The sequence below is a fragment of the Syngnathoides biaculeatus genome, chromosome 6, assembly GCF_019802595.1.
Source record: "Syngnathoides biaculeatus isolate LvHL_M chromosome 6, ASM1980259v1, whole genome shotgun sequence".
Lineage (NCBI taxonomy): Eukaryota > Metazoa > Chordata > Actinopteri > Syngnathiformes > Syngnathidae > Syngnathoides > Syngnathoides biaculeatus.
In genome coordinates, this window is record NC_084645.1 from 772,495 (window position 1) to 797,291 (window position 24,797).

General features: G+C 41.1%; 1 protein-coding gene across 2 annotated transcripts in view; it reads right to left on the reverse strand.

The window, feature by feature from the left end:
• LOC133502196 (cGMP-inhibited 3',5'-cyclic phosphodiesterase 3A-like) overlaps positions 1-24,797 on the reverse strand; it is a 77,011-nt gene that overhangs the window by 43,576 nt on the left and 8,638 nt on the right. The window contains exon 1 of one of the 2 annotated variants that reach the window (XM_061822714.1): positions 21,905-22,152. The exons of the other annotated variant lie outside the window; for it this stretch is intronic. Coding sequence (XP_061678698.1) covers positions 21,905-22,006 — 102 coding nt within the window. The 5' untranslated portion in view covers positions 22,007-22,152. Of the gene's footprint in view, positions 1-21,904; positions 22,153-24,797 lie in introns of those variants that run through there. 2 annotated transcript variants of the gene reach the window in all.

Sequence of the window (24,797 nt, forward strand, 5' to 3'; positions counted from 1 at the left end):
TTCGGAGTACAGTGAGCTAGTGATTAGAATGTCCCGTCTCACTTATGAAGGTCACCTAAACTCTCAATCTCAAACTTGTCAAACTTTGGACCCATTGGCTAAATGTCTCATAACACAAATCTTTTTTGTAGCCCTCTAAAGAAAATCAAGTGAGTACTTCATGTTTCTCGCCAAACCAATTTGTTTTTTTTTTTTTATAGATATACAGATGTTTTTTTTTTCTTTCCCAGGGCAAATTAGTAGTGGTGAAGGACAGGTACTTCATAATTGATAAGTTGTTTTGTGGTAAAAGGGAAACTATTGGAGAGTCTAAATTTGAAGTAATAAAAACTCTTAATACTTGACTTAATTTAAGTGCCTTTATGCATATTAAATAGGTTTTCAAATTTGATCAAATTAACAGCTCCCTAAACTTTTCTAGAGTAAAGAAAGATTTACAAAATTTCAATAGGATTGAAATATTCATGTTTTACATAATAATAATTTGTGTTTGAAAATTCAAAAACCAGAGGTGCAAGGAATTCCCATTATTGTAAGTTAATTCCATTGAGACGAAACAAAAATGTCTTACAGCACGACATCCAGAGTTTTGTTCCATACCGTTGAACATTTACAAGGTCATAATTACCAAAGGTACGTGGAAAAATTAGGGACACTTGGCATAGAGGACCTATATTTAATGCCGAAGTCGATGTTTTCGCCGATAAGAAATTGGACTGTTAATTCGCTTCCGTTTGTCTTGGACAATTGGATATACACATGTCTGGTGAGTAAATCGTCGAGATTTACACATAAAAGTTTGAATGTATAAAAGTCTGGACGCATACAAATACTTTGCTGCTGGATCTTTTGTCAATCAGAAATAAATCCCCACATTGTGATGGACCCAGTCTGATTTTTTTTCAATACAAATACCAATATTTAAATAAATGACCCTTGCTTTTACACAAACTAGCATTCGTTAACTATGATTGGGGAAAAAAATGTAGGACAGGAGTCGTCTCCTCCGTACACATAGGTGTATTGCGGCCACATCTTAAATTCCGTAAACCTCTCTGCGACAGACGTGTTGTTTTTTTTTTTTAAATATGCATTGTTCTCAAATGAGTCAACCTGGCATTGTAAACACTTCTCGGGAATTTGAGATTAAGAATAATTCCAACCTGAAATGAAGTGATCGCTACACAGTTGTGTGTATTTGGTTGGGCACCATCCATCACGTTTAATTGCTGAAATCCATCGATCTTTTCTGGTCTTTTCAGCTGGTACTCTATAGAATGATCTCTTTGAATAGCCGTCTCGTCTTTTGTGACGACCAACAGCACAACAGGTCTCGGCAATTGTGAATATTCTGCTTCACAATGTCGAGCAGCTCTGTTTGACCACCAATATGGTGCCGTGCAAACTGTGACCTCACGTGCACAAGCTCTAAAATAACCCAGTATGAAAGGACGGTGATGTCGGCCCCAATAATTGGCCAAGGCAATAATCAGTACTTATTTTCAGCTTGGCAAAAATATTGCACTGAAATTGAAAATGTTCATTTATCTATCTGAAATTATATTTTTATAGATATATATCATAAGGCCATGATCTTCCTGACCAGTCAGACAACATCAATTCCAATTTGCACATTTCCTCATCACTCACACAAACATACACACACACACACACACAGCTTTTAGCTAACAATGAGGTCCACTTCGCTCTAATTGATTTGGTTGTGTCAAGGAGTTACAAGACGCAAAGTTCCCTGACTCATCTCTAACTAGATGAATGACATTGAGGATTCCCACACGATTTCTAGGCAGGACACACCCCTATGCAAGACTATTGGCTCCTGCGTCGCGGGAAGGGCAGGCCACGCAGACGTTCGAGAGGACCATCCCTAATGTATCTATCACAAAGAAGCTAGAGATGTCAGGTTTGGGGCTCAAGGGAGTTTAGGATCGTCGCAGTATAAAATATTTTCCTTTTAACAAGTGAGCACTTTAAATGAATGGGAGGAAATGGGTAGTTCCTCTAAGCAGAGACAGCAGACATAACACAGGAGGATCACGTCCGTCATGATGTCATTGTGAAAGGCATTTGTCAAGGCGAGCCTGATTACCACGTTTACCAGGGAGGTCATGTTTTCATTGCCACTTATTAGTGAGAAGTTAGGGGAAAACTACATTTAACTGATTTCTTTCTTTTTTTTTTTATTGTGGTAATTTTCAACATGGTTTATGGAGCATTGCACATTTACTATTGTTGTGATATTTACTTGGGCATATCCAGTATCCTTATTATTTGTATATTCCATCAGTCCAAATGCCCTCAAGTACCATGTTGCCTCTCTGGGGTCAGGCATACAATTTTATCCAACTGTGAAAAAGCACTACCGAAAATGGATGGATGTGGTATCCAAACAATAGGGGACAGAAATATGACATCAAAAAGAGGTCAAAGAAAGGCCAAAGAAGAATGTAGTGTCAATTTGATGCTAGTTACGTGCTGCTAGTGAATAAAAACAAACACAGTACAACTCCGATTCTTGAGAACATAACAGTGACTAACAGACTGCAATGAGGAAGCCCAAACAGCGCACAGCCTGCCTGCCTGCCATACAAGCTGGTAATGTTAACGAAAACGAACATATGTGATGTCATGCCACATGACTCCCACAATGCAATGTAGGTTTCTTTTTTATATTTTTTGCAATAATTAACATCCTTATTGTTACTTTAAATGTCATTGTTGTTTCTGTGTTTGTTAAGAGTTTCTTGCAATGTAAACCTTATTTAGCTGTCACATTCATTGTTGTTGAACCTTTCGGTAGCGTCTGAAAGAATGATCATTGGTCAATCCTCGACTTGAGCATGCTCAACAAGGTGTTAAGTGTTTAAAGTTTCTAACGAACTAACAAACTTCACAAATAATCTTACAAACCTTCAGCCTGTTGTTGCTTATTATTTTCTTTTTGCATAACAGTAAGTGGCATGGTAATATACTCATATATAACTAATAAGATTTATGGATATAGTATTCAGTCACTCACATTTAAAAATGTACGGGTGTGGTCAATCATGCTTGCAGATAAAGTTGTGTGTGTGATTAGGGATTGAATCTCAAGACTTTAAAATAATTTACTGGATTAATATATCACAACTGTAAATTAAAAATAAAATAAACATACATAACTAAAATGCAAAACAAAAATTTCAAACTCAGAAATGATCATTTCCAATCTCAACTGATATCAGTAGAACATGATGTAAAACAGAATTTAAAATTTTTCATTCATAAAAATTCTTTATCTGACAAACTTTATCTGAAGAAAAGTTAAATGCACTGGCCTGTCAAGGAATGAACACAAATGTTTTGAAAATGCTTAAAGTTTAGTTGAACATAATCGGCGTTAGTGGCAACAAGCTAGCGATACATTTAACAAACATTCCTGTCGGCAATTGTGATATATTGTTATAATTTAGCGTAATTTACGGCGGTATCTATTGTCAATCCATTGATGAAAGCTAGCAGTTGATCTATATCTTCCTGAAGGATGTTGAGGAGAAAAGTTTACAACTTCAAGATAACGCATAGCACGGGGAAAATGACCTTTCGCATTTAGATATATGGAGAGACTAGTCTAAAGTTAGAACTTAGATCAAGTCAAAGTAAATCACAATCTCTCGCTTATTATAGTTAGATACTGAAACATTACCTGTGTTATATCCTAGAAATGTTTCCAATGTATTTCAGCGGTGCCCAATACCCCCCCCCCCCCCAAGCAAACAGCCTCTCGCGATGGACCGGCTGGGCGGGGTGAGGGTTGGGAGTGCACGTGCGCATCACTGCGACTGCCGTAAATAGAAGGCCAGCTTGGCTTTATGTGAGTGCACTTGACGTATTAGCCACACTTGAATCAAGCGACGAGGTGGATGATAATGAGGTGGATGATAATGAGGTGGATGATAGTCTAACGTCTTTGTTTTTTTTTGCATTTTTTGGGGGGCACGCCGTCACACGATCAACCAAAACTGCCTCGCGGTCGACACATTGAGCACCCCTGGTGGAGCTGAATTTGTTTTGACATGGTTCATGATGTTGATGACTTTCCACGTAAATGCACTCGCAGTACATGAAGCAGCTCAGAACATGTGTTTTTGGCATTACTTCTGTACACGGTCAGTACGATTAACTTGCATTTCCTTTTTCTGGGTCAATACTGATTGTTTAGGAGCAGCCTTGTTTTGTTAACGTTTATGAAATAAAAATATAAATTAATGTCTACAGACATTAGACTGCAGATAATAAGCGACATCTTTCAATATCTATTTTTCCTACTCGTAACAAATTTTACACGCGTGATTTTTCTTGCTCGACTGTGCAGATTTACAAGTACGATGGCGCGCGGGCGCGAACACGTTCGGCAAATGTGAGTGACTGTAGTATTACATAGAGCAATGGAAAGAGAACACTACAAAGTTTTTAATTCTCTGTACTTTGGTCAAAGTATGAAATCTTTAAAAGTCAATGGGTTCAAGACCAAGTGAAAGCACGAGTCATTGCTGTTCAAGTCTAATTCTTTGAACATATTGTCAACTAGTGCCTAAAGTCAAATTCATGACTCCAGTCCAAGTCGTGTCTCTCGAGCCCACATCAATGTCATTTTGTGTTGCCCCATCTTTTAGTTTGACAACGTCTACCGTTCGCTGTAACAGTGTACAAAGAGACAAGCGAAAAGGGAAGACTTTTCTGTCACTCAAGCAAGGACAAAAAAGGCAAAGTGTGGAGAACCAGAGGGGGCAACAATTGGATGGGATGCAATAGTCAATGTGGCAGACCAAGAGACAGAAAGGACAGGTCTACGTGGAAGTAGTGAGGGATTGTCAGGAATAGCAGAGTTTGGAGAGGAGAAGAAAGGAACCGCGGTGAGCGTCAGAATGTGGGGCTCATCATAAAAGAGCTGGAAGGCAGAAAGATAGCTAAAAAAAAAAGGAATGAAGCATGTAAGCGAGTGGATCACAGTGACTGAGGCAAAGGTAGAGGCGGATGAAGAGGGGAAAAATGATAGCACAGTACCAAGCGTAGGATTACAGATAATTAGTAGAGCACAATGGGAAACTACAGATTGGGACTGGGGGTGATTTAACTGCAGTTGTCCCGTAGCCATCCAGAGTGCACGTGACAAAATGTGCAGGGGGGGGGGGAAATGAACACACCTCCCTAGATTGGGAAGCACTGCGTTGCCATGGAAACAGCTCTGACGTCAGACCAGGCATTATGCGATTACTCATAGTCTGTTGAGGAGGAGACCAATAAAACAGGGACCATTACTCACACATGGGGAGATGGCCAGAGCTCAGGTTACACACAAGCCTGCATATGGTCGTGCACGTGCACTCACATAAATACTCGTCTGCACGCGTGCACACTCAATGGGCATAAGGATACACACGTGGACGCCACGCTCAAAAACTCACTCTTGAGGCCCCCCCCCCCCAAAAAAAAAGGGACGGATTAGCTACTTGAAAATCTTGTGGTCACATATCCACCTAAGTGAACTCTGAAAGGAATTTGGGGGGAAAAAACAATTCCCACAGGAAATAATGGCAATGAAAATTGCAATTTACGATACTCACTGGGCAATTTATCTTAAGTAACAACTGTAACATATCTACAACTGTCATAAGAGTGTAAAAATAAGTGAAATACTCCAGAATAAATCTAAAAACAATATATTGTGAACTCTGGTACTGACAAACATTCAGAGGAAGGATTTCGGTAAGTGCCTCAGAGGTGAGTCTCTTCACCTTAAATTGTCTGAGAAGTGATTGGCACTTGTGCCTCACTGTTCTTAGGTTGTGGGTTTGGATCTCTGCTGTGGTCATGTATGGAGTTTGCATGTTCACTCCAATCTTACATACATTTTTACTGAGTACTTCGACTTCCTTGCAGATTTCAAAAACACGTACGGTCGGTCAATTAAGACTGCAAACCGTCCACAAATGTGAATCGAGCATGAATGGTTGTTTGTGTTAATGTATCATGTGATTTGACTGGCAACCAGTTCAGGGTGAAACCAGCCCCCTACCCCAAGTCAGCTGGGATAGGCTCTTCTGACTATAAGGAGTATTTAAGAGCTATAGAATATGGAATAAATGAAAAAAAAAAACACAGACCTGATGCTTCAAGAGGTCAAGGTCATCCTCCCTGAACTTTAGTGGCACATTCCTCTCCACTCTTCTGAGATACTCAAATGTTTCATGGTTTATCAACAACTGACGAGTTTTGTTTCAGATATGATAAATGAGTATAAAAGATCTGTGGACTCAACAACGCAAGCTTACCTCAGTGTGCCATGTAGTCTCCATCCCAGTGCAAGCAGATTCATGAGCTCTCTAGTTACAAACTCACTCACATACAAAGGGGCACCGTTGCTAGACAAAGTGCATTGAGCATGTACGGTGACATGTAGACTATTGTATGGCACACACACATTCACATTCCTCTGACTTCCGCTAACCATCTCCCACACATTCTCCACAGGGAGTTAAAACACTGTTAGGACTGATAAGGATCCTGGCAAATAGTGAGGATAAACAGTCTGTCTGGCAATTCAGAGCAAGTGGCCAATCAGAGAAGAGGACACTCAGACAAACATGTGATCTAGACTCCATTACTGATACATTGTACATTCCAAACCCCAAAACTATTAATCTATACTGTACACAGGGCAAGTGTCACTTATTAACAAAACAAAGAATTGGTTATATTTGGGAGGATGACAAATTTGTCTATACAGCTGTGTGATTATTTAATTATGGGTATTGCATATTTGTGGCACAGTGGATGACTGGTGAGCACCTCTGCCTCATATTTCTGAGGACCATGCAAATCATGGCCCTGCCTCTGTGGAGTTTGCATGTTGTAGCCATCCTTGGGTGGGTCTTTCCAGCTACTCCATTTTCCTCCCACATGCCAAAAACACGCATTGTGTGTTAATTGAGTGTGAATGGTTCTTTGTTTCCATGTGTCCTGCGATTGGCTGGCAACCAGTTCGGGGTGTACCCTGCCTCCTGCACTAGGATGGCTGAGATAGGCTCCAGCACTCCGCCGACCCAAGAGGATAAAGAGTGTAGAAAATGGATGGACTTTCCAGATGAGAGATTCAAACCCAGAAACTCTAAAATGCAAGCTTGATTGTTTGACCACTCGGTCACCGTAGTACTATCACACAATTACAAATGAAATAATGAGGAGACTAATGTATAGAAGAACATTGAAAGCACTACCATGTGAACACAAGTGACAAGCTAGCAGCTAGCATGAGAGGCTTACATAGCAGTCTGTCTTCAGCATTCATCCTGTTGTCATCAGGACATCTTTTTGGTCTTGTTTTTTCTTTTTTTGTTTTTTAGTATTCACTGGTTTAAGTTCCCAAAAATTTATTTGTTTTGTAACAATTGAATCGGAGTCAGAACTCTTGACATTTGGAGTTTGACATTTGATCATCTAATTCAAACCCTTGATACTGAGCGAAACTTATCCTAGATGTATGGCCTTTACAAATGGAGGAGAACAAACAATAGTTCCACATCTTTTCTGACATGTTATCAATAAGGAAAATGTTATTCTTTAACTATCAACTATTTTTGACTCAAATTCCTGGTGACAGTGATGGATGATCACGACCTTAAGACACTGCAGTGCCAAGTGACTCTCGCATATCCAGGCAGACATTAATGTTCACCGCGACCTCACTTTGTTTTCGTGCACTGCATCACATTTTGCGAGCGTCATCCAGCATCTATTCCACTGGAGCAGTGAAGATTGTGCTTAATGTGCATGATGCGAGTCCAGTTATTACATTTGGGAAAAGTGTTCCGTGTCACTTCTCTGCCACAAATGTGACTGGGCGCCAGCCAAACCTAATCTAGCGTACACTGCATCATGGCTAATTTAGTTACAATGATAGTGTATCTGAGCTGATCTCATTAAAGGCTTACGATCCCAACAGCTCACCAATCCTCCATCTGTCTCTGTGAACAACCTTCACTGCGGCACCTTCCGCCATAGGGGGGGTGCGTAGCTGTGTCGCGGCAGGTTAGCGAACTTAATAAGCGTCAAATACGCACAGCCTCCTGCAAAGCACCATCCGCTATCTGGGACTCAAGACTCTGTCCAGGTGCTTCCACGTGAATACACGTCTTTAGACAGCATGAGGGTGGTCCCACAAAGCAGAGCCTCCATGATGGACCACACACCACCCAGAATGAATATTGTTCCAGCTATGAGGTCCAGATCCTAGTTTTCCCACGCAGCCTGGCTATGTGAATGTTCTTAAGTTTGTTTACATTTATACTCTCTGTGTAAATTGATAGACTTAATTACATATTAAAGTGCCACTGTTATGAAATGGAAGATTTTTAAAGTGTTATTAATGAAAAAACAGCAGCCGACATGAACCCATGCGTTTTTTCACCACAAAACATGTTTTTGACGTATACAGCTTTTTGTAACTCCCGCCATGAAAATCCTCTGGAGGGATTTGTTTTCGAGAAGAAGCAGGAATTGACGTAAAGGACAGACCCGCCCTCAAGTGGACTCGTTTGTTTCCATTAGTTTTACCTCCAGGAAAGTAGCTCGTTGTTCCTTCGTGTTAGCCAAAATGCCAGCTCGTTGCATTGCTGGACATTGCTTGAACACTTGGGAGGATGGATTTACCCTTCATAAGTTTGCAAGAGACCCGGTTCGTCGTGAAAAATGGATTGCACGGGTGCAGAGGACGAGAGCTTTGTGGGTTCCAAATGACAGGTGCGTATACAGCTAGTGAAAAAAAATAATAGTTTGGGGCTGACCACATAATGTGTCTCTCATAACGTAACAAATGATCCGCGTATGAAATGTGTCGATGTGCGCGTCGGACAGCGTCGGGCTGATGCGTCGCTTTGCCAGCGAAGCCCACCGGCTCCCGGACGGCGGCGGCTCTGAAGAACGCTGCCACAATGCAGTACTCACCCGAATGCGCCCTGGCTTGACGGTGTTGTTCATTCCGTACTGTTGCGGCTATGAACAACCCCTTGAGCAGCACGGCTCGGCTCTGCCTCACTCAGCCGCATGCGACAACATCGCAGTAAAGCTCCCCGGCTCGACAAGTGTCGTACATCGCGTACTGCGACGGCTGTGAACAACCCCCTAAAGCAGCACGGCTCGGCTCCGTGATTAGCCACCTCAGCGCCGAAAATGAGCCACACCAACCGGCTGCGATAAGCTGCGATGGCTTATTTCCGCTGCGGAAGTGGATCGGACGGGACGCGGTTTGGCCATGATCGCATGTCATCTGAATATGGCTTGAAACAATAGTGTAATATTGCCCCAGTAAGTTCACTCGGTTGTGTAGTGTTCTCCTTTTCGAAAAGAGCTTCCGTGTCAGAAGGGGCGTGTTCATTTCCCATAGTTAGGGTGCACCGCATGTTTTCATCGGCGACGGGTGACGTCACGGACGGAGGACGCAGCCAATATGGCGACCACTTGGATATCGTAGAATGACACTTCTGCAACTTTGCGCATGGATGACGCGCTCTCCTCTCACATTTATTTTTTCATATAGACATTGAATTGAATAATGTCCTATGTATTTTTCATCACAATATCGATTTTATTTATGTTTATAGGGATGACACTTGGCCTTTAAGTACAGGTAAAAACCCACATCCGTTAGGACTTTGGATAAATAAAACCAGAATATAATGATTTGCAAATCATTTTCAACTTATATTGCATATACTCCAAAGACCAGCAAATCATTTTCAACTTATATTGCATGTACTCCAAAGACCAGCTATTTCATGTTCAAACCGCCTTTATTTATTTATTTATTTTCAAAAATGTACCCATTTTGAATTTGATGCCATCAACACACTCCAAAAAAGCCTTTTATCAGTGTTACATCACTGCAATACTACAGTAAATCCTTTTTCTTTGCACTTGTTCTCAGCAGTGTCTCCAGATGACTATAGTTCAATTGAGGTGTTATGCAACTATTGAAAACAGATAAATAACTGGATGAGCCAAATTTCCTTCAACTAAGCCCCAACTACAGTGCAACATATGCCTGGGAAGCTCAATCCAAGAAGTTGTGTGAGGTCATGTGTCTTTTGTCATTTAAGTGGTGAAACAGACTTAAACGTCACTGGTGCTTATATTGGACTGGCGCAAACAGCGCCTGGTCCGGTAGTCAAAGTCATAATCTTCTGGACGAAATAGCCTCCCCACGCAAAAAATTATCGGATGTATACAGTTCACATAACTGGCCTATTTTCTGTGGCGAATTTCGCAGAAAGCCAACTTATTAGCAAGTTCATAAAGAGACAAATTGCAAAATCAAACTCATGCTGTCTAAATGTGACCACAGGTTGTTTTCAAGCTGCATGGTCAAAAAGGTGAAGTTTTTCTTTTGCTGATATCTTCCGATATTGGCAAAATCATAGTTGTACTCAATGTCAAGTGAGTCAATAAGTTTCCTCTAAGATCTGTATGTATGTCTGACATACACATAGACATACACATCACCATACAGTATTACATAGTAATAGTCTTTTCAAAGTTACCACATCAAGCCAAATATACAACTCCTTCAACAAAAATGGTCATTAATCGAGTCAGTTTCATTCCAAATATCAAATTAGGTAATACAAACATCAACAGTGTGAGGTATGGAGATATGTCCGTTGATTCACACTCAATTTAATTTGAATTTACAGAAAATTGAATGTGATTTGTTATTTGGCTCGACCAGCTGTGATTAAACGCTGACGGAAAACTGAAGCGTAACATTTGCTTGTCCACAAGATTTCCCCCACAAGATTGTCGAAACAAGACCTCAAGGCTAATGATGTATTCATTGGGCCACAGTAAAATCCATCTTATTTGAAAACTAAACTCAAAACATAAAACCACATAAATTGTTTCAATTTCAAGGGCAAAAAAAAAAAAAAAAATGTTGACAATAGTGAAATAAATCAACCCATGAATTCCTACTCTTAAGTGAGGTTTCCTGCTGAGAACGCTTATTGATCTTATATAAACAGAAATATAAGATTGCTGCATTCAAAGACATTAATGGGCATTTAATTAAGCCCCAGTTAAGTTGCTAAGAGTAAAATGCGGACAATGCAGTTTGGCAAACAAGCTTTTTTTCTTTTTGGAAAATGAGAAGCAATTATTAGGAGCCACTAATACATTGTGAAGCAGTCATGTTCCATCCATTACACATGTGAGAGGAATGTTGTTTTGCGGTGGCCTTAAAAGTCAAATAAAATACAAGAGCTGAAGCGTGTTTGCCCAGTAGAATACATCCTGGTCTGGTCTGGCCTGGCTCCATACTTGGTCCAGTCCACTCAGACCTACAAACACAAATACACTAATGAATTGCAGCTGCAGGGCTCGAACTGACGGCCTCCTGCTTACTTTTCCGTTCTTAAGACCTCGGCACAATCCTCCCTCACGCTGACACACTCCTCTTAAGCCTCTACTCTCACAAACATAGAGTAAGTCAGACCAGCCCACAAGAGAACCATTTCTCCAAATATTACAGTAGTGTGGAGTTTTCCCTCCTCGTAATGGAGTGGCTACCTCATCTCAAAAGAGTTCCACTTTTGCGTACCCTTAAAAGTCAGTCGCCTGCTCGTATGAGTCAGGAGGCGTGTGTGTTTGGAGGTCAAAGTGGAAGGTTATTCACAACCCCGCTGTGTGCGAGCGTTGTCCAACACGCAGTACATCACCTCCTCCGATGTTTCCTCTCAAACGTAAACCCCTGCTTTCACATCCTCTCTGCAGCTCACCACCATATGTCAAAGGGCCGCACAGAGTCCCTGCCTCTATAATGGACTGCGCAGACACCACTTTCCTGGAAGGATTCCTCCTCTCCTCACCAGAGCATGTGTGTGCAAACAGTCCTACACGTCTCTCTCAATATGTTTCGCTGATGTCTGGAAACAATAAAAAAGGTAGAAGGCAAGGCAAGATGAGGGGAGAGGCGTGGAGGAAAAAAATGGTGGAAATTGGCACAAAGAGAAAGTGGAAACATAGCAGGAAAGTTATGCTGCTGCTTGGACAAGACTTGTTGTGGGTAAGCATAAAGAGGAAGGAGGAAAGGCGACAGAGGTCATTTGTGAGGATGGCGAGAAGAGTGCCGACAGATTATTGACTTGATGGCACTATCAAGCCTGTCAGAGGCTAAGAAGTTTTGTTTGTGTAATTTGGACCTGGCTGGTGCAACGTCGCTGTGTGATGACTGAAATCTTACCCTCAAAACAGGCCTTTCTTTCCATTTTTCTGCTCCTTGTTTCAGTCTTAACATGAGACCAGCGTGAACATGAAAATGTGACTCTTCTTGCTCCCGTGTGTAACAACATTGCAAAAGATTTGAATGGAACCACTTCCTGTTGCCTTTGTCGGCTGTGTATCCCATGACCTTCAAATTGGACTTCAGCTATCATTGAGCTGAATGAACATGCATCGGGAACAGGCATGTAATCTTGTCAAGCAACCTGAAACTCAACATCAGAGAGGATCACGTGTACTGGGCAGGCCGTGACGAAGAGTAAAGACTTTAGTCACAGTAAATTAAGTTGTTTCTTTGAAGGAGACCAATCTTCATTACAAGTAATAAACTTACCATATACTCTGTGAGCCACCATGATGGAGACAGTCTAAACACAAAGACACCTCTCCAAAACTGGTAACCTACCACCTGACATTTGGCTCCCTTAATCAAACTTCACTTGCTTTTAGTTTCAAAGATCTTATCCACTCATTGATTTTCCACCAATTATCCAGGTTCGAGTTACAGGGGCAGCAATCTGAAGAACTTGGTTCAGACTTCCTTGTCTATGGTCACCGCCTTCAATTCTGAGCAGATGTTCCCAGGTCTTTAGACACAGTTCCTACCAAAGCATCCCAGATGCGTTACACCGTCTCCTCCCAAATGGACATGCTTAGAATACTTCATCATGTCCTGAAGAACAACCAAGAGCTTCCCACCTTGCGGAAGTGTGATCTTGTTCTTTTGGTCTGAGTGCAGAGACTGTTGATGAACTTTTGGATAATACATGAAAAATCTCAAATGTTGTGACTGCTGTTGCTCCTATTAAAACTCAGACAATGTCGAGGGGATCTAGAACACGGTGGAGGTGGTATGATGGTAAAGATCTCTAAGTCAAAGTGTAGGAAAGCAGAACGTATGAGGAGAAAAATTAAACTCCAAATTAACACCAAATGAACTATAACCTTTATGGACAAAGTCTTGTTAATTTTAATCAGGGCTGCACAGAGGCACCTTTCTGAAATCCTTAATATGAAATTCAAAAATACTCACACTCGATGTGCTGTGGTTGACAACCTCACAGACCCTCTGAATCAGGTAGCACCACAGCTTGAGATAAATGCAATGAATTTGCTCGTAATTATTGTTACTATTGTTTTTGTTATTATGTTACCATGTCCACAATTAACCAAATAACTGTAGAGAAAATGGTTCAGCAGGTTATGACAACTAGTTTTCTTGACCCATAGCGTCTGTCTTTTTCAAAGCTAATTGCGAAGTCTGTGGTAGCTGAATATCCCTTTCATACCCAAGATTGTTGCGAAAGTTATTTTTAATCAACTCAGCAACTGAACTTAAAAATGAACTGGAGTGGAGATAATTATGTTTGGCAATAAAGAAAAGATTGCTCTGAGTAAATATCTCAAGTCACGCTCTTTATAATCGAAAAACCAACCCCGGAAAATTTGTGTTATGATAGATTTTGACCTGACTTTCAACAGTCATATCAAATCAATTACAAAAACTGTCTCCTGCCATCTGAAGAACAAATCCAAAGTGAAGGCCTGCAAGTGCCAGCCAGACCAGGAGAGCCTCGTCCATGCTTTTATTACAAGTAAAAACTTGATAGTTTTCTGACTGAACTCCCCAAAAACAGAATTAAATTGCTGCAGCTCATTCGGAATGTTGCAGCTCAGGTTCCAGCCAGAACAAAGAGGCCAGAGCATTTTCAAGAGCAAATTCTTTACAAAAAAAAATCTTTACACTGGCTTCTAATCAGCTTTAGAATATATTGTGAAGTTCTGATATTGATCTATAATAACTGTATGGTTGAGGACCCTGAATACATGAACGAAATGCTACAGGGATATAAACCCAGTGGGAGATAAACAGACCCAGGTCAAATAGTGGATCACAGAGTCCAAAGCAAACATGGTGAAGCAACATTTAGGTATTATACCGCAGACAAATGGAATAGGTTGCCAACAGAAGTGACGTCAGCACAAAGTGTGAATGTTTTCAAGTCAAGGATAAAAACATCCTTTTTAGAGTATATCCACTTTTAAATTATATTTCTTGCATTACACACAATAATTGTACTTTTATTATTGTTTCTCCATGTTTTAAATGTAAAGCACAGTTACACTATGTATGAAATGCATAAAAATAAACTTGCTTTGCTAAGTTTGTCTTACAGGTGAAAGTTTTCTAAATCTAGAATCTATCAAAGAATTTTGAACCTCATCCTTCCATTTCTTGTGAATTTCTGTTCAGGTTTTTTTTTTTTTTTTTTTAACAAAAACTAATATGTTACACATTATTCATCAATTGTAATGGGCAAAAATCCATTCATCCATCCATTTTCCTTGTTGCTTATCCTCACGAGGGGCGCGGGGAGTGCTGGAGCCTAACCCACCTGTCAACGGGCAGGAGGCGGGGTACACCCTGAACTGGTTGCCAGCCAATCACAGGGCCTGTGGAGACAGACAACAGTCACACTCACAATCACACCTAGGGGCAATTTAGAATGTCCAAATAATGGTGCATGTTTTTGGGATGTGGGAGGAAACCGGAGTGCCTGGAGAAAACCCACACAGCCACGGGGAGAACATGCAAGCTCCACGCAGGCGGTGCTGGGATCGAACCCAGGGCCTCAGAACTGTGAGGCCAACGCTTTACCAGCTGATCCACCATGCCACCTCAAGAATCTATATATCAATTAATAACTCCAAAACTGAAGCTACAAAGTTAGGCACCAAACAAATACAATATACCCACACCTGAGGGTGAAGCTCTTATTGAATTGCTATGGACAGAATATTGGGATGGATTAATAAGCACCCAATGTGAAAATAGCAAATCACATGTTGACACACGCGGTTAAGGTCCATAGGCATCAATGATTGCGTTTTCAATAGGTTTGGGTTTCTTACACGGAAATTTGAGAGCTTGCTGCCAGCAGCATCTTGGCAGAAACCAAAATAAATCTGTTACTAATCACATGCTCCCATTATGGAGACACCCATCCATATGTTGCACTACTAAAATCCAAAAGTATACATGAACAAAGGAGAAAAATAATGGCAAAGCAATATACTGTATTACATGGAGAATTAGTCAAGCCAGTGACGCTTGTACAGTATGCAAACCACAAGAACTCTCCGATCGCTGGATGAACTGCCAACCTCTAATAAAATGACAACAAAGGGGCTAGGTGGTGGAGGGTGGTCTATTCATTTATTTTATGGAAACTCGAGTCAAATAAAAGGCAGAAGCGATGACGGCTCGTCGTGTGTGACTTTGGGAAGGAGTACGATGACTGTTTTCTATAAAAGTTGTAGGGAGCGGTTTGGAGCTTTTGGAATTACAGGTGTGAGTAAGGATGCTTTTACAGTTCCAGTTTGCTTTCTCTGGCCTGAGTAGAGGGCAGGAACAAGGAATTGGGCCCCTTACTCAAATTCCCATTTTTCAGAATCAATCAGAATCAACACACAAGGATTTTGTCTACGGCAGTCGGAGTTCCCTCATACTTTCCCGGTTCACTATCATGAAAGAAATGAAAACCGAAGTAAACAGAAAATGCAGTTGATAGAAGTGAATAAAAACTATTCAAAGCCAAAAGTTACCCCAAATGCAAAGCCGTGAGTCATGCAGGAGTTCACATGGGAAATTAAAAAATTATCATTGAAAGAACTTCACGCCTCCCTTTTTCAGTTTCGTGACTCAACAATAAGGAAGAGACTGAGAAAATGGCATCCAAGGCAAAACCATTCCTAACAAAAAAAAAAACAAAAATAGCAAAACAAAAAGGCTTATCTTGTGTTTGCAAAAACAAATACATAAAAAGACAAAATATCTGCTTTTGGAGTGTCCTACTTAAAGTCCAGCCTTGAATCTGATTGAAATGCAGTGGCATGACCTTGAAAAAGCCGTTCATGCTCAAAATCCCTCATTTTTTGCGGGAGAACTTGACCTGATTTTCATTTGGTTCATTTCTACTCACGTTAGAAAAATTCAACTGAACGAGATGAGCTCACCATCTTCTCTTATGGGTTGCAAGCATGTAAATTGACTACTAATTGTATTTTTATTTTTCTCAGTTGTGCATAAATAGTCACGTAAAGTACACCGAGTTACAGTTAAAGCCAGAAGTTTACATACACTGTGCAAAAACACATTTCATTTTTTAGCAGGAAGCTAAAAGTTGGCGGCAAATGGGACTTCCATATGCACAATGACCCTCAGCATACTGCCAGAATATTTAAAAAGTGTCTTGAGAATAACAAATTTAATATCTTGGGAGTGGCCATTACAAAGTCCTGATCTGAATCCCATCGAAAATTTGTGGAAAGGGGTGTGTGAGCGAGGCAACTGGTAAGCCTGACTCAGTTAAAGCAGTTGTGTCAGGAGGAATGGGCCAGGATTCCAGCAGAGCACAGTGTATGTAAACCTCTGCCTTTAACTGTACCTTGGATATGAAATTTGCTAAATGCTGCGAAAATAAACTTGCTATGCTTATGCTTTGCATCGGACATCCAACAATGGATATAATCCAGGATGTTTACAGTTTACTGTCAAGGGATATTTTGGGCAAATTATCTTCTTCATTTGGTGAAAAGAATACTGTACATAGAAAGCCTGCCAAACTGAAGATGAGCTGTGTAAGTTAAGAGTTGTAGATAGGGACCAGTTATTTTCGAAGGCCATTCATGCCCTGCACGGTAAAGCCTGATTGACACATTTGCCAATCTAAATGGCTCCAGATTTTATGACTTCCACATTTTCTTGTTTAGTTTGAGGTTGTGTTTGATTTGGTCCGCTTCATGTCCGATGCTCAATCCTAACCAAACAAACCACACCAAAGGGGAACACAAACTGGAATTTGATTAATATGGACTGGATGGTCCGAGTGTGAAAGTACCCATAGACACAAGAAGAAAGAAGAGCTCAGTGTTGTGTCTGTGAAGTTGAGAATCTCCTGGGTTCGGTCTTTCAAATTACAGTTCCCTGACATGACATGAGCACTGTAGCTGAAAGACATTTTGTAGCTGCTGCTTCAAGCTTTAATCGACCCTCCAGAGACCAGTTGAAAGGGGGGGGAAAAAAAAAAAATCCAACTGAATAACCTTTTTTCTTTTTCGCCTCTTCTGTCAGCGCTCAAGATCAAGACCACATCAGTTTACGCCTGTCTGCAACCGAAAACCCCAAAGAGATCCAGTGAACGTTCCAACATTCATATTCTGTTTTGGGTATTTTTTAAATGAAAAAATAAAAATCTGAGGAGGTGCCAGTGTGTAAAATTGTCCACACACATGAGTGTGCACATAAAGTGCACGCAGGCTCATCTGTGCAACATCTGCTCGATTCACCCAAGGCTGATCGCCACTCGAGAAGTGTGTCACGTTTCCTCGTGACGTCAAAAGAGCCTCCTGTATTCCCACTTGGCGGAACTTTGCCAAAACCGCCACACTCCACTCCACATCCTTTTAATGGAGGGGCTGCTTGATGAGATCTGATGTATCAACTGTCAAAGCGCTCAATGTTCAAACTTGATCTCAATGCTTAAGTGCAGCAAAACAAAATGCTAAGGTAGATTATCCTCAAAGGGTGATTGAACGCACTACAATATAAAATGTTAATGGGATCAAAAGTGAAGTTACGACACAGAGCAAAGACCTTTTGATCTTACATCTTTGATCATACGATTTTAAAGATTTGCGAGCGTCTGATAATTTAACTGCCAAATTGTTTTATTCATTGTCACACCAATAAAGTACCAAGACCATTGAAGCTTTCTGACTTGATTTTTTTTTTTAACTTGATGTAACTTCCCGCCTATTCACACAAAGTCACCTTGCTGCCACATTTTCATTTGTTGCACAACACAAACATCTAAAAAAAAAAAAAAGGCACCAATTAGAAGTGAACATTCTAGATAAATTCGTCTTGGAGATAAAAGGCTGCGGCCTGTACAGTTTTCTAAACTAGTGTACTGCGTGTATGCAAATATGTATTGTATGACACCAACGAGGCTCACAACCTGTACCCTCAAACGTAGTGGTACACTACAGTGGTGGTGTGACTCAGGAGTGCCACAGTTAGAATAAAAAAAAAAAAAAAGAAAAAAAAAGAGCAAGGAGAGCCGCAAGGGGCTGCAGTTGTACTAAACTTTAAAGTGTAAACAATGCATGAACATTTCTTGGAGCTGAATTGGCCTTCATTTATTATTTTACAAATATTTTATTTTAGAAAGATTCTATTTATCATCTGAAGCTGCACATTCATATTTTACTTATAAATTACAGTAATGAGAAATTTAATGATACATTTTTTTTTTTTTTTACGTTTAATGATTAATGTTTTACAATGTTTCCGCTTTAGGAGACACTCAAAAACAAAACAGATTAGAGGTTTCACTTAACAAAAAAAAAACAAAACAAAAAAACTATTTACTAAAATAATTTCACAATGAGAAACAAACTAATGACAAAAAAGGAGAAGTTTGTTCTCCCCCTGAAGAGGAGCAATGCAGACAATTTTCTGCAGTTAAACTTCAGAATATAACTCAGCTTTTCCAGCGATCTCTACAGAAACTGGAATATTACAAAAAAAAATAAACAATGAAAAGGAATTTACCCCCTGAAAAGTATCTTCCAAAGTATTGACTGAATCTACATAATTAGTACTACACTACATAGTATTAGGAGGTCTAAAGCCATTTGGCTCATACATGTGTTCAAATTTTAAAAGCCACTTAAAATAAGCCCAAACGATAATAAATAATGCAGAAAGTACTGTATATGAAAGATGATTTGATTGAGTATTATTGTGTGGAAATTCTTCCTCCCTGACTGTGGGCGCACGTGCGCACGCGTCCCTAAATGGCTCCTTTCAAGCAACGGCTATTGTTGTGTTTAAAAGAATTCATGTGGTCAGGGTCTTTTGTGGTGGGCATTGCGTGATGCCCCCAATTCTGGGTCAAAGTGGATGACTCCTTTGTTTTCTTTCTTGTATGAAAAATTATTCCGTATTTGTCCAATATCACGAAAACGAAAAAGAAAATGCAACCAGGACATTTTAAGCCAAGCAGTTACAAGCACATATGCAAATGCGTTCAGTGCTTCTCACACGCACACAGTCTTGCTTCGCCCGTCTCTGACACACACTCACACACACGCTGCATGCATACACACTGTGGTTCCAGGAACATTCTGTTCGCCTCAACTCATTCTCTTATGCTAACTGATAATAATTGTTTTTGTCTTCTGGAGAAAGCAGAAGGAACCACTGCATGTAACCGGATCACGTCGAGAAAAATCCATAACTCCCGTTGAGTTTCTGGTTGTGGTCGAATGCTCAGTGTTTCACAAGTTCCTGAGGTGTTAATACGCCAGTCAAGACGGGAGGCCCATCTAGTACTTGCAGCTGGGTTGGGTCTGTGGTTTGAGGCCCAACGTGGTTGTTGGGGGCAAATTCAACCTCGCAGCCTGTGGCAGATGGTGGCCATCAAGCTGATGGCAGCACACGCACTTGCTCACACACTGCTTACTGACGCACTAATACAGACACACACAGTCACCACTTCTGCAATTTCCATACAAAACGGTTAAGAGTCAGAAGAGGTTCATTGTCAGGGTTTGTGGGAAAGAGGCCACAAGGGTTTCCAACTTGTTTCTAGAGCTGCAGTCTGTCATGATTAAAGAGGTGAGCTCCTGAAAGTGAAGCACAAACTGGCATACATTACAGTTGCGGTCCAATACAGTGCTCGTGGACATCGCAGTGAGAATAAAGACTACACACACATATCTTTCTCTCATAATATTCCCAGTAGTCTGATGGTATGCTCACTACACTGAATGAAACTAAACGGTACAGATACATAGAATAAGGATGAGAATTTCGACATCCAGGAGGACCCAATTTGGCATCATCAAACTGCGCATGTTTGAGATGAACAGGAGGTCGGAACCTGACAGTGACCACAATGAGCAGACAAGTACCAGCTGTAGAACACGAAGAGAGAGTGGCCACTGGGTTGATGTGATGGTATGGTAAACATCTTTTTATACACTGATTGACTCGGGTGCTGATATTTTTTAGCACCACTATTGTGTTTCAGTAGCACGGCACACGGTTTTACACAGTATGCAGTATTCTTACATATTGTGTGCCCCTCTCTCAAGTAGCTTTGCCACAAAGGCAGCACAAAAGTACAGACAGGACTGAAAAGTACTGCGTGGGTCTTTTTTCCCTACTCCCTAGTGCATAGTAACCATAATAGAGTCATAGTGATATACAAGGAACTCCTCACCGCTTGTCTGCGCCGCTTCGCCGTGGCTACTACATTGAGTTTTTTTTGCTGGTGGTTGAGGTCTCGATGGCCATAGGAAAAATAGTTGGCACTGCAGCTGCTTTCGGGCTCTGGCAAATTATCCAGTGCTTTCTGATGAGTCTTCCTCAAAAAGATGCCGACTCGAAGTGATCGGCGCAGAAATTCGGATCCTTGCTAGGGTTAGGGTATCTTCTGTCAATTGACATTATGCTCTGGTGAAGTATTCCTTTTTCATTTTCAAAGCCAAAGAAAATCTTCCCACAGCCTGAACCATCTGTACTACTACCAAATGCCTTACAGTAAAAACATTGTGACGTCGCTAATTTACCATACGACAACAAATAAGATAGGACAGGAACAATAGTTTGGAAGAATACCACACAATGCCAAATTAAAGGGATGTTGGCGAGCTGAAGATTAGATTCTACGTATCTCGTCCAACATGTTGCTTCCCTTTGCATACGGAGTATAGCGTGCTGTGTTTGCCAATTGCATCGTCACTTCTGGTAGACCTTGCGGTAGACAGAGCTTGAGCTTCGGATATGTTCGGGGAGTGCTCAATACACATTAGACTAGAGTCGATAACTTGCTGGAAGTGATGTGCATGTATTACATAAACAATGCTTTGGTCTCTGACCTTGAACTGTAATCGCCTTGATTTGTTCACTTGAAAGAGACAAGGCCTACATTGGATGGCCTTTATAAAATAATGTTCCTATACCGTTTAGTTGATTTGATGTTTGATGTGTGAAGAACAATTTGTAATACTAAACAAGCAAGTTGGCGGACTCTTCTAACACTTTGGCAGCTTGTAGCGATACACAAAGAAAAAGGAAATCCACACACACTGCTCATGATGACATCAATGCATTTAAATTGTCCGAATTTGTAGCTTCATGGTTAATTAAAGCACTTATTTTCTTTACCTAAATATATCAGTACTGATCAAAGAATTGTTATTAAATCAATACATTTTCAAAACTGCTTATCTCGGGTAGGGTGGCAGGGCGCTGGAGCCGATCCCAGCTGACCTGGCGCATCTGACACAAAGGGCAGAGTGGTTTACTGTTGCACTCAACAGAAGAGAAATATATGAGCCCTGTGTTCATCCACATATTTTCAATTAACTGTGCATTTTTCTCTGACATTTTGAGAGCAAAATTGACCAATTACTTTCTCTAAAGATCGGCATCCGACTTGGAAATTTGAGCTATTTTCATTGAATGGACATTTCAGTTTTGCGAAAATACCCTGCTAACCTTTTCTGCTGCGATCACTTGACCGTGGTCGGGAGACGCAGGGGAGACATCTTGTCCGGGGCTGAGGTTGTCCTGCTCGGGGTTAACTCTTCTTTCCCTCATTGCACAGCAGAACTGGGTGGTTGTAACAATAAAGCCACTCTTCCCCGGTTTCCATCGTGCTTTTTTTCCCTTCCCACCCTCCTGCTGTGCAGTCCCGTCTCACTCACATGGCAACGCACAACGCACACTGAGCTGATTGTCACAAAACACACAAATACCATAATAAACGCAAGCAACCCTCACACGCAAGTATCGTAATGAACCCAAGCATAAACAGAACTTCAATATGCTTTTGTGCCTTCATAATCCACACGAAAGGAGGCAAAGAACCGCATGCAGCTCGAGAGCCGCGGGTTGGCCAACACTGCACTACATCATCGGTGACTGTAGTTCTTAATAAATACAGTAAATATTAGATGTCTAAAACCGGCCTACTGTTCTGGTCCCTCCTGTATTGGACATTGATGTAAAAATATTTCCACGCCCCAGTGACAGAGCCAAAAAGTGAGTAGAATTCCTCATTGACACGAGCGTGGAAGAAAACGTCATGTTTCGTGCCTTTATGCTGTGCGGCCAACATGGAGTAGGACAAATCAGAACAGAAGCAGACGCACGATACAAGTTATGACAGTCTATCACACAGCACTCTTCCATAATTTGGGGGAGTAAGATCACGCCTCCTGTTTTGCCTGGCTACTCAACAAAACCTCCAATGACCTACTTTTATTCTACCCCGATTCTTCCACAAACTTGCATCCTCTCAGATGCACAGCTAATAGACTGAGAGTGTATGTGCGGCGGGAGTGTGAATGGCATCCTCCAATCACAGGACACATGACCCCCCCTTGTTTGTACCAGCTTCTGTTTTTTTTCCTAATCCACAGGGCCGCCTATTTAAAAATGAAACTATGCAAAGCAAAAGTCGAAACTTCATATCCCAAACGGCAGTGTGTTCCCAAGTATGAGCGTGCATTTTTAGGTCAAGCGTGTTTCACATCGCTGTCCCTCGGGCCATCCACAGACACCCCCCCCCATCCAAAACGCAATTCAATTAGGGAGGGCGCAGTGCAAATAGCATAGCAGGAAACATTTACTACAGCGGCAGTAATTTGTGTTTGGATGCTATTCCAAAGGAAGTCATTAACATAAGATTTCAAAAATATCATGATCATCCAAGTTATGAAAGAATTTCCTCCTCTCGCTATGATAATATTTGGGTTTGTGTCAGGGGGAGGACAGAGAGCAGAGCCCCCATCAAAAGGGGAGGAGACGTTGACAAAAAAAGGAGTGTATTGAAATGAAACTACAGTGTTCTCAAGTTTGCTCGCCTCTTGCTTGATCTACGTCTCACTTTATTGGGGCAAAAGAAAAAAAGAAAAAATCACCAGCAGCACTTACGTATGTAAACAGCAAGAGAAGCGTGGACTAGGATTCCCTTGCATGCTGCGCAAACGGAACCACATTGCAAGCTCACACCTCTTCCTGCAGTTCGGCATCCGCAGCCCAAAAACAACACAAATGACACGTCACGTTGGATGAAACCAGTAAGAACCGCTGTCCATTCCATCCGCTGTTGTCAGCAAAAATAATATCAACTTTATGGAGCGAGAACACTGTCGGAGAACGTAGATATTACTAGAAAACGAGAAAGCTGCAAAAGTGGAACCAAGGAGGTTACCATGACCTGGATGTCTGAGAGTCTCCATAGACAAAACAAGAAAGCAATTAAGAAAAGTTTCAAGGAATGACCTGCTGTAAAAAAAAATGAAATAAAACACATGCCAGGCCAGCAGTTGGTAATGTCACTTTGTATTCAAACGATAAAACACTACATTGGAACCTTGGTTTCGTGGATAATCTGTTCCAATAAATCTGACTATAATTCTCCATAAAATTTCCCATAGGAAATGTAAAGCCAAACATATTAATAAAAAATATATTTTTAAAGAATAACTGAAATATTGCTGATAAATGAAGGGAAAAATAACCACTATACCCCATTTTTACCTTCAGTGAAGTATATTGATAACATATGAAAGATGGGATTTTTGTACTGTGCTACGGGTTCTTTCTTGAATTTTATAGCACTTCTCATCTTCTTTACAGCACTTGGAACTTTATTTGGCCCCATAGTGGTTTCGTGAACAGTCACACTCAATAAATGAGGGAAAAAAAATCTTTTAAAATGTTTCCAATTAACGCACTGGGTGAGGCTCACTCAACAATAAAACACTCAATAAAGTTGCGCATGTGCATGGGATGCTTTGTGGGGGTGCTCGATTCCAGGAACTGCGTGGCCGAGTCGAGCAGGCGGGCGGATGGGTTTGGTATGGAAACATTTTCAACTGTATGAAAACAGAGTGGATGGACGAAAAGTCGTTGAAAACCCAATCGAAGGAAATTGACGTCATACGAAAACCAAGGTTCCAATGGATGCTCGTGCACATCAGCCATCACCCAGAACCAGAACTTACTTTTGAACAATCTTCACCTGCTTTAATATATGGGTTTAAAAATTGGCAATTGCAATTACATTTTACTCTTGGTTCACAATCAAAGAGCTTTACGAATACATTATCAAGAAAACTTCATTCGATCGGTCACTCCAAGTGGTTGCAGAGTGGCGAAGCGCATTTTTTGTAAGCCTCACAAAAGGCCGCTGAATCGGTGCAGTGGGCAGAAAGCGGAAGGGTTGGCTTTGCTAGCCAGCGCTCGGTCGGCGGGGCCCCCACCCAATGTGGCCAGCAACTTGGTTCTGGGGCTGCAAAGGATTTATTCTGTGTGTACTTCCATTAATTTTAATGAGGAAAATGGCCTTGTTCATGAACAGTCTCTGAATTTATTTCCACCT